This window comes from Spea bombifrons, chromosome 2, assembly GCF_027358695.1.
Source record: "Spea bombifrons isolate aSpeBom1 chromosome 2, aSpeBom1.2.pri, whole genome shotgun sequence".
In the NCBI taxonomy this organism is placed as follows: Eukaryota; Metazoa; Chordata; class Amphibia; order Anura; family Pelobatidae; genus Spea; species Spea bombifrons.
Genome location: NC_071088.1, coordinates 70,465,316 through 70,475,979, shown reverse-complemented (window position 1 = coordinate 70,475,979; position 10,664 = coordinate 70,465,316). Strand labels below are relative to the sequence as shown.

Here is a 10,664-nt window from a genome sequence, read left to right as displayed (position 1 = left end):
GCTCATGCCTTAAGAGCAAGACAAAAAACAACAAACAGCTTGATGAGAGCCAAAAAATGTTTTTTTATACCCAGAATGAATCTACAAGATCACGTTCTGCATGGATAGTCATCAGTGAATACAAAATCAATAAGGCACCATGAGTTTGGTAACCAGTCTTAATCTCAAGAAAATCAGTTCATGGTATACTATTTTGTAATAAGACTTCAACCTGGTACACATACATACAAACATATATACAAGTATATAAATATATACACAATCCTCACAGGATCTGCCTCTCAATCCATAGGATCTGCCTCATGATCTGTCACAATCACACTTATTGGCCAGCAGAGACTTTTCTGTCTGAAATTATAATGTGTCAGTGTTCGTAATATTCTACGTTCGCTTAGAGGGTCTAACTATCAGTCTTGTGCCAAATTGTGGAACATGAGAATAGAATTGTAGATTTTCAGAGCAGGTCCAAGTTTTAGGCCCAGAATCTTCACCAAGTCGCTTTGAGTCAGCAGCAGGAAAGCCTCGCCATCTATCTGCTACAATGAGGCAGAGAAGAAAAAAAGTCAGTTTTAAGGAAAGGACTAGAAGTAAAAAAGTTGATAGTATAAGAGCACAGGAGAGAAGATGGAAAAGGAAACCATAAGTATTGAAAGGTGTTATAAACAGTCTTACCTCATCTTTGAACACAGATGCTTGTTCACAACAACCAGGGAGTTGCTGGACAAATCGAGACACCTGATATAAAAGGAAAAACAATCAGGCACAGTGGAGACTTATGTTCTCTTGGAGCGCCAGGAAATGCAGGCATGTGGGTTATAACCTGTGTTATTGACCTCCAGGAGGTTTTCTTTTGGTTTTTATTTTCTAATTAGTGTTAGGCTTTTTATTTTAGGAGAGGATGGTATGTGTCCATTTCAATATGCTGGGAGCGACACTTTCCTTGAGTCATCTTGTCAGGTTAAGATGTGCCTCACTGTCCCCTCTATTGCAGCCTTAGCCAATCTTTATTCTCTATACCTTTACATCATGCATTCTGTACCTACCTTTATTTATTTATTATTTTATGCATTTTAACCTCACCTCTTCTGCGCTCCACTTGCTGACAACATGGGCAGTGTAAGAAGACACTTCAGGAAGGAGGTGACATTGCTGTTGCCAACAAAGGTGGATCCGATGACCAGGATCAGAATTCAGGGATGTCATAAATACAGACTGGCTCAAGGCCTGTTCCAAACTAACTTCGCAGTCTAATGGAGGTAAGAAGTATGTTAAAATCAATAGATACCTGGCTATTCTGTTTAAAGCAAAATTAACAGTGGTCTACAAACATTGCTAGCTTTGCTTTCTAGCACAAGTGGACAAGAAAGCAGAAATGGAAAAGATTGGTTTATCTAGAAAGCAAAGATATTTTCCAGGAAAGCAAGTTAGAATATGTGATATTCAATGCAGGCATAGAAAGCTATCTGTTGTGCACAACACTACTTTCTTACCGGTGCCATCCGACTCCTGTTTGACCAGCTGTAACCGGATATACGCGTTGCCACCCCTAGGGCAAACAAGGACATTCGTTACTACTAACTTTACATTAGGTGTAACTACTTTTTTCCTATTATAATGGCTTACCACTAAAGGGACACCCCAAATGTAGACCCATCAAAGAAGAATGCAAAGTAGTTAGATGGCAGTTTAACACTAAGATATGCACTTTAATGCCTATATGATGGTTGCATGTTTTGCTCATACAAAGTTGGCTGGAAGCAGAAATAAAGGTGGCATACCTCTTAAGTTGTGGTTTAGTCTCAAGCTCTTCTTCTAGCCACTCAGCCATTTCCCATACATTTCCTTGACCCCACCTTTCCTCTATAGGAAGTGGAGACTTTCTAAAAAGGAAGACATCATACATTAGAAGTAGCTCACCTTTAAACGCAAACTGCATAAGCTAAATGACCAAGTGATTCTATCTGGAATAACTGAGATTCTGTGATTTTATTTGATCTGCATTATCACCTAGATGGAGGAAACTCAGGTGGGTGCTCGGTTGTAGGGATGGGAGTTCCAGGTCTTTTAGATTTAGATGTACTTTGTCCTGCAAGTGTTCTCTCTCCACTGAGGCGATCCTGTAAAATGCTCTCCCTGCTCATATTAACATCTGAATAAGGGCATCCCACAGCACTGTGAAGACAGAAAATGTTTTAATCAAATGTTTTAATCATCTCATTGGAGGCGCACAGATGTACCCGTGTGTACTACTGGAATACCAAACGCACGTATAGTGTGTCCCATATCTGGGTCCCCTGACATGCCCAATTCCTTTGCAGCCAGCAATGGGGCAGCCCTGTCCAGGGACTGAGGCGGCATCTGCTGCACCTAAAAAAAAAAAAAAAAAAAAAAAAAAAAAAAAAAAAAGATAAAAACACCATGCCCATGGACAACTTTAACTACATCATGGCAATTCTTCACGAATTAAGGGAATTGATTTCAATCCACCACTAAAGTTAAGGTGTGAACTTTAATATAAGCCTTAGTTAAGCGTACAAATATGACTTCATTACGTCCATACGATCTGAGAGTTTTTAAAATGTAAGGTCTTTCCGACAAAAACTTAAAATGCATCCCATTTTCTTTACTTATTAGAACTGAAGGGAAAACGTGTTCCTTTATGTTGCTTATCCTTACCTGGAGGCAACTGGAGGGGGTGTCCTGTTTTCGCACACCATCCCACAGGGTGAATATCTGGGCTGTCCACATCCACCCAGTAATCGTAGATGCCGCTCCACCCATCAAAATGCAGCTGTAAAGAAGACGATGACATCAGTACGCAACATGCTACACCGAGGGAAAGTCAAAAATGTGCTTCATTGCATGGTTACCCTCAAAAAACTATAAGCTCTCTCACCACACCCAGGACAGTTTATTTCCAATGTCCAGGAAAACTGTTAAATGCCACAAAGTTTTGTAGTCACCTTGATGGAGTTTTCCTCTCTTTGGACAATAGTGCAAACTCTAATTAACATTGGATTCCTCCGGTCAACTGCCTCCAGCTTCATTTGAGGCTGAAATCCGTGTACAGGCCGCTAGTAAGAGAAAGAAAGAAATTAGGTAAGCATGAGCAGAGGTAGAGTTCGGAGTAGAAAGTTAGTTGAGTATACCTTAGAAAGGATCCAGCAATGATATATGGCTAAATACAATGCAGATGTGATGTAGGAATGAACTCTGGTGTGCACTTACTGGCTTGAAGGCTCTTGCTGGGGCTGCCTGGGCTCCAGTCTTCTCCAAGTAAGTTTCCCAGGAGAAACTGTTTGGCTCTTTATATTCTAAACAGAAAAACACATTAATATGATACACTCGACCGGTTGCTTAATGAAATCTAGACCTAATATATTTCCAGCTAGAACTACTAGAAATATGCTGCCTTTTGGAATTTTAACTAAAATGACACTTGCTTATATGATTCAAACAAAAGTCACCACTTTCAGCAGGTCTTCCAGCGTGAGCGAGAACCTGTTGATCTGACATACCCAGCCCTCAGAGCACCAACAGTTGAGGAATCTGGAACTGAATGTGCCTTCAGGATCAGTATGGAGACTACTGAACTAGCCCGCAACATGCAAGCACTGAGAGCTCTGGGGCCTTAAACAAATAGTTTATCTTACAAGGAGGCAGATATACACTGGTATATTTATATAGAGACTGCAATCCTCAACTTATCTAATTAGAAAGAAAAAATACTTACTAAAAACAAAAGATTTTTTTTTTAAAGCAGCATTGTCGATATTTATTAACTTTAAGGAAGGGTCAAAAATGTTCTGAAGATACAAAAAGCAAGACAAAGGAGGACAAAAACAATTTACCTTATTGATCCCTGTAGACATAGTTAATCATTAAAGGCTAGTGAAAGTGCTTAGTGGTTTCCAGCTTTTAAACAAATACACAGACCTAGTTTACCTGGTGGCGGGGTCAGAGTTATTTCATAATCTTGGCAATATCCTACTGGGCGGATGTATGGACTGGTGGCATCACACCTATCAATCAGAAGTACAATTTCAGATAATAGTTTCAACAGAACAGTAATTCTTAGGAGATAGAGCATTAGTACTGTAGCATTATTTCCACACCTAACATTACAAGTTCGGTTAATAATTTTAGCTAGTCAAGTGAAATTTGCGAGGGCCTCCTGTGCTTTCTCCAAATGTGATCCCCCTAGAAACGGCATCTCATAGATAATCCTTCAAAGTTGATATCTACATTAAGGTATGTTTGCGTGTCTCATGCCTGTACGAGTCCAAAATGTTTACCAGTAATCATAGCTATGGTCCCAGCTGTCAAAATGAATAAGCAATCTGTTCTCCACAATATCTGAAATTGTGGCCACACACAGTAAGGAAGGGTTCTTTCGATCCACAGCCTCCAGCTTCATACCCATGCGGAACCCAGATGGTGTGACAGGCTGCAGAAAGAAGAGGGCAGGCATAAAGGAAAAGACATGATATACAGATATAACTTGTGAAACAAAGGGAAAAAGAATGCAGAAATAAGGGGATGCATTTATTACTAAATCAAAGCAGAGAGAAAATAAAGGTTCTAATGAACATTGACTGCCTTTTTACCGTATTGTAGCTTTTGAAGAACGTTTTTGGAGCAGCTTGGGCCTTACAGTGTTTGAGGTATGAAGCCCAATTAAACTCCCCATCTTTGTAACCTAAAAAGAAAATACATTATTTGCCAAAAAGTACCATGAAACCAGAGCATTTACTTCCCATTTGTTTCTAATGGTTACCTTTTGGAGGTAGCAGCTTGTGTCCCGTCTTCTCACACCAACCAACGGGGTGAATATCAAGGGAATCCGCATTGACCCAAAAATCATAACAGTCTGCATATGCATCGAAATGAAGCCTCATTCTGTAACCCTGAACCTGTTAGAAAAGAGGTATTCAACGACGCAAGAACTCATTTTATGGGTAGAAGGGCTAGATCCAGTTAATAAAATTAAAAACACAATAATAGAATTTGCTGGCACTCTTCAAATAAAAAACAGCAGCAATTAATAGAATTTCGAAGTTCTCAACAGGCTTTCAAAAATCCTTCCTTGCGTTGCCATGCGGAGTCCTCCTCCATGACTTAACATTTCTTGCAACTGATTGGCTACTTGAAGCAGTCACAGGAAAGTGTTTCCATGGAAATCTATGATAACATTTTCAATGCATGCACACAGACCCCCACATACATTTGCAGACCTAGCCCTGGAACTGAATATATATATATATATATATATATATATATATATATATATATATATATGTCACATTCAGCTGAACAGTACATTTAGCTAGGGAGTAGAAATGGGGAAAAGGCCTATGCATTTGCAAAACGTACAACACAAAAATGTAAAGGGGCCACGCAGCTACCATGCACAATAAAGTGCATATGATGGCGGCAATGCACGCTTAAACTCCTGGCTCTTGTGTACAGAACCCTTACCTCTACTGTGCCACCCATATTACTGTTCTCTGTTATAAGTTCTCCCATTTAAACCTCCAGGATCCCACCTTTGCTGTACATATTCTCTAAAGTTCCATAGCTCATTATGTCAGACTCTCCCCAATTATTCGTGCTTTCACTAAAAACCCACCCATTCTATCCTACTCATACTGGCAACCTGCATTCTGAAATAATCCCTAGTTTCTCTAGAATAAGAGAATATGCAAAACCCATAAAAAAAGGTTATAGTCTTCATCCTTCTCACCTCCACTACAGTCAGAACACAGTACAAGGATGGATGCTCGGGGTCAATGCCTTCCAATTTCATTCCCACCTTAAAACTATTCCGTGACTGAGGAAAAGACTGGTGCTGAAAAGAAAGACAAAACTTCAACGATAACCAAAGAATGGGACAGAGTAATGCAGTTTCTTATTAGAGCCATCATTTAAAGAACCAGCTGTGAAAAAGGGTAATAGGTGGGATGGGATTAACAGTCTTAGTGAAAGTAGAGAATACCTCTTTGAAAAGTTTGAGAGGAGCAGCAGGTGCCTTCTCCTCTTCAAGGTATGAAACCCAGTTCCATAATTTTTTCTTTGATGAAGCAGCTGATGGAAGAGAAAGCCAGAATGTGAGATGGAGAAACAGCATGGCAGAACACAGTATAATAAACATGTGTTAACAAAATACAGAAAGTGCACCCTAAAAAGCCTATCAATTCAGATTCCAAGGTGCTGCTCAAATGACCAAAAGTGTACATACAGCAAAGCAAGGACACAACGCACACTTAAGTAAATACTATTTAAAAGCCCCTCCCTGGGGATATCCCCTAAATATTGGTGCACCTGTCACATTACATGGCCATACACGGCTTAGCCTGCTTTAACCCAACTTTGGCAAGTCACATGTCATTTTTTTATGGCTATATTGCCTACCAAGGAGGTGAATCAGTGGGACTGAAAGTGCCTTTTGATCCACTGAGATTCTCCTTCGATCTAAAGACCACTTTGGACACCAATAGTGAGGCACCTGTGTGGTAGGTGGGGTGCTTAACCATAAAGTTTGGTCAGGACATCAAACATACAGAGAAATACAGAAAAGGGAAGTACCCCATAAAAAAAGCATTTCAATTCAGATTCCAATACGCCAACACGTACTACAGCAAAACAATATAGTCATATAATGTGACAGAATCGCTGATATTTATGTTTTTTTTTTTTAAATAGCATTTGCTGGGTGTGCACCGATTCCTTGTCTTGCTGTATGAACACGGGTTATCAGCCTGAGACCAATCATAAAGCATCTAGTGCCAGCCATTTAATAAAGTTAACATGAGGTAGAAGCTACACACTAAAGCTTAGCCAACAGGATTTTTGTTTACTAGTTATACGAGCATGTCAAAAAATAAACAAAATCTGCCTGCTACACAACAATACTTTTCAATAAAACATCCCTAACAGGCTGAATATTACCAGCATTATTAAAACATAAATTCTCCATGGCCACATGATGAAGGTTTTTTGGGGGAAAAGAAAAAAAAAATCTACATGAGAGACTGCAACAGGAAATCCCTAATGTCTTGGCTGCATTAGGATATATTATATTAGTGTAAGTTTACCTGATTTGCTTTGCTTTGAAGGTTTTCGACCCTTCAGGGTCACCTTGCCCTTTTCCTAGAAAACCATCAACGGTGCAAGTTATAAGATACTGACGCATAGTCATGTAATATAGAAATTAAGGAGAAGTTATATAACATAGAAATTCGATATATATAGTTGAATTATCAGATTTGAGGACTATGATCAGATAGCGTGTCACAGAACACAGAGGAAAGTGTTGGAGAAAAAGGAAAAGTAATTTAACAGGTAACGCAAAATACTCAAACTGACCTATTAAAGACTACACAAAACATAATTAGTTATACAAAGTGTTACACTGAGAGCTGATTTATACAGAACAGGTATATGGAGAAACAATTATTGATAGCTAATAGGAATCATTGACCCATCCAGTCTATCCATTGGCTCCTGCTATAAAGTGCTCAAAAGCTTATCTGTCCTCGGTCTTGTGTTATAGTCAGGATTTCCTCATGCATGTATAAATTCCCTCCCTATATTAACCAGATAACATCAGGTGATGCAGTAATTATGGTGCAAGCTATGTCGGTATCTACAGATATGAGCGCAGGAAAAGACGCGAGGCTCGATAAGTATATCCACTACAGGTCGCTGCTTTACCTCCTCTTCTTCCACACCTTCTTCTTCATCCCCAGAGTCCATGAGAAGTTTCCTCTTTTTGCGCAGCCTCTGTGGACGCTCGTTGTCTATGCTTGCACCAGCGGCTGATGATACTGTGGGATGCATTTGTGTCGTCGTTTGGTCCTCTCCAGAGGTAGCCTTGATTTCTCTATGTTCAGAACAGGAGGAAGAATGTGTTAAGTATAGAAGTTCCTACCTAAGACACCTGGATTTATGGCAGGAGAGGAGCATGAGCCAGAACCAACCTTGTGGTGAACTTTCAAGCGCAGGTACCTGTGCCTGCAGAGGACAAGTTGTCTTTGTTCACCAAGAGCCAAAATAAGGTCTTGGCCTGCTGTAGCTGGCTCGCCCACCTCTAGTCTTGTTACACAGATCTCATGCTCTAAGTTGCATGCAGTCTCCCAACACACAATTATTATTTGTTACATCAAAAGGTGACATTTGCTCTCACCTCTCTTCCATATTCTCCTTCTTCTCCATCTCTTGCTTTGTTTCCTCAATGATGTATTTTGTGTCTGTGTCAAAATATTACAAAAGAAAGAAGTCAGAACCTCAGCAATACTTCAGCATTTTGTTTTTTTAAACCAAGCGTAAGGTCACTCAAACGTACCTTTGTCAGCAGAAGGAATTCTAACACTGGGTGGTGTTGCACCAGGATTGTGGGTGCTGGTGGTTGATAGGGGAGATGAAGTGGTGTCAGAATCTGTGATGAGATCCAAAGTCCCAAATTCACTGAGACGAAACTGAAAAGCGAGAAAAAAAAAAAGTGAAAGCGATTAGGACATTTAACAGAAGTAAAACAAACAGGAAACATTAGAGACAGAAGCACAAACGTTAGGACACCATAACCAAGCCTAGTCCTACCCGAATGTGACTCCCCGGAAGAGTAGCTATGCCTTCCTTCCAATCCAATGCGTTCATCAGGTCAAAATCAGCAACAGGACCCCGAGACATCTCCCTGCACCACCTAGGAAGAAAAAAAGAAAAAAACAAGAAATGCGTCAACCTATTTCGTTTTGACATTTGTTAAAAAGAGCATTAATCACATCTGTTGGGCAACAAAGAGGTATTTATTTTATCAACACATTTAGACAGAAGATCAGTCAATACAGCTAGAACACACACACTACAATATATATATATATCTATATATATATATATTCACAGTTCTCCAATGATTTTGGACTTTAATAAAAACCCCTTGGATGTGCCATAAATTCTTACCAATTATAAGACACCCCATATAGATCAGTATAAGGGCCAGGTTAGGGCATCATATGTCACTTAATTAGAACACCCAGCTCTGACATGAGGGGACCAGGGAATTTCCAAATGCAGAGTAACAGGTGGGGGGTATCTTTGTGGAGCGGTGGGGGGGAAGCCAGTCAAATTTTAACCTGTTTTAACAACATTTTTATATTTTGCAAGGTATATCTCAATTTTATCTCTGCAAGGTATCACTCCCATCACTCTGTGTTCAGGCTAAGACTTTGTAATAATTCCTTCAGTAAGATATCACTCCCCATCCATCCCTTTTTCCTCTTCAAAGCACCGTATATGTATCGCTACCCACCCATTCTGACAGCACGGCAGCCCTCTCTCCACAGTAACACAATTCGTTTTGTTTAAAGGGCATCACCCCCTTTCCATTTGGAAAGTGCTACTTCTCTGTCAATCTGGAGAACATCCCGGGTCACCACTCTCCCTTCCCGGCGCCGCCTCTTCTACATTAAAATGGCGTCCGAGGGCGGTCTTACCTTTAATCACACCCCTTAACCATTCTTTTTTTCCCGCCCACTTTTCTAGTCACACCCAACTAGAAAAAATAGCCTATCATCAACCAGAACGTGAAGGAACTCGCCATATTGGTTGGCAACATTCACACTCGCGTGTTGCCATCCAAACAAATATGTATTTATGTATATATAGAACGTATTGCAAATTGAGGTGGAATATTTAGATTTCGTACAAACATAATACGGTCGTCCAGTGTACAATACGTAAGAATTATTTAAGCGCAAAAAATTACTCGTAAAACAGGCATACACGTAATTTATTAATTAGATGCAAGTAATGAATTGTACGCAGCAAAATAAAATAAACATTAATACATCCGATCATCTGGGATGGGGGATCGCTATTCATTTTTGGGACAGTAAGTGTTTTACGGTAGCATGGCACACATAGTTATTTTGTCCACGTAAGTAAGTTGTACGAGTAGAGTCAGTAAATAAGCCAAAGCAGGTTTTCCACAGCAATCCAACAGGTCATCGACACGTTCAAATAAATGCCTAAATAAATCGAATTATGTTGCTTAGTATACTAAGTGCTTTATTACAATAATGCAATACTTATTGCTGCTTTTACAACATGCATCACTAATTGATGTAAGTTTTGTGTTTGTTTTGTTCCCCACGAATAACTTACATTTATTGTACTAACTTTTAACGCAAAACATCATTTGACAATCGATTTATGATCTGGAATGAATTACTTACACGCAATAAGATTTAGCCGGAGCCTCTGAGAAGATTTCCCTGTTAAATCTATCTATCCAACCTCCTTCTGCTGTATCACGTGGTCCCAGAACGGACAAGGGATTGGGCTTTACAAGAGCACATTTATTAAACTTTTTTTCCCTTTAGACCTTGCATTTTTACCTTATTTGTCAACAGTCACATCACAACAGCAATCTCTTTATATATATATATAATATATATATATATATATATATATATATATACATATAGATATATATATATCTATATATATAGATATATATATCTATATATATGTATATATATTTATATATATATATCTATCTATATATATATATATATATATATATATATATATATATACTTATCCATATCATTTTTGATCTATTGTACAGCGCTGCGGATTACGATGGTGCTATATAAATCTATAAT

At 39.1% G+C, this 10,664-nt stretch overlaps 1 protein-coding gene across 1 annotated transcript in view; it reads right to left on the bottom strand.

Moving 5' to 3' along the window:
- Nucleotides 1-43: 43 nt before the first annotated feature.
- L3MBTL3 (L3MBTL histone methyl-lysine binding protein 3) overlaps nucleotides 44-10,664 on the bottom strand; it is a 29,682-nt gene continuing 19,061 nt past the window's right edge. Inside the window, exons 2-22 of the mRNA XM_053454694.1 lie at nucleotides 8,599-8,701; nucleotides 8,345-8,477; nucleotides 8,186-8,249; nucleotides 7,714-7,882; nucleotides 7,095-7,149; nucleotides 5,996-6,084; nucleotides 5,744-5,848; nucleotides 4,778-4,913; nucleotides 4,608-4,699; nucleotides 4,296-4,447; nucleotides 3,946-4,022; nucleotides 3,229-3,314; nucleotides 2,964-3,074; nucleotides 2,677-2,791; nucleotides 2,268-2,367; nucleotides 2,008-2,172; nucleotides 1,779-1,880; nucleotides 1,491-1,546; nucleotides 1,081-1,247; nucleotides 673-735; nucleotides 44-536 (exon numbers count right to left, since the gene is read on the bottom strand). Of these exons, the coding sequence (XP_053310669.1) occupies nucleotides 408-536; nucleotides 673-735; nucleotides 1,081-1,247; nucleotides 1,491-1,546; nucleotides 1,779-1,880; nucleotides 2,008-2,172; nucleotides 2,268-2,367; nucleotides 2,677-2,791; nucleotides 2,964-3,074; nucleotides 3,229-3,314; nucleotides 3,946-4,022; nucleotides 4,296-4,447; nucleotides 4,608-4,699; nucleotides 4,778-4,913; nucleotides 5,744-5,848; nucleotides 5,996-6,084; nucleotides 7,095-7,149; nucleotides 7,714-7,882; nucleotides 8,186-8,249; nucleotides 8,345-8,477; nucleotides 8,599-8,688 (2,256 nt within the window). The 5' untranslated portion in view covers nucleotides 8,689-8,701 and the 3' untranslated portion in view covers nucleotides 44-407. The remainder of the gene's footprint in view (nucleotides 537-672; nucleotides 736-1,080; nucleotides 1,248-1,490; nucleotides 1,547-1,778; nucleotides 1,881-2,007; nucleotides 2,173-2,267; nucleotides 2,368-2,676; nucleotides 2,792-2,963; nucleotides 3,075-3,228; nucleotides 3,315-3,945; nucleotides 4,023-4,295; nucleotides 4,448-4,607; nucleotides 4,700-4,777; nucleotides 4,914-5,743; nucleotides 5,849-5,995; nucleotides 6,085-7,094; nucleotides 7,150-7,713; nucleotides 7,883-8,185; nucleotides 8,250-8,344; nucleotides 8,478-8,598; nucleotides 8,702-10,664) is intronic.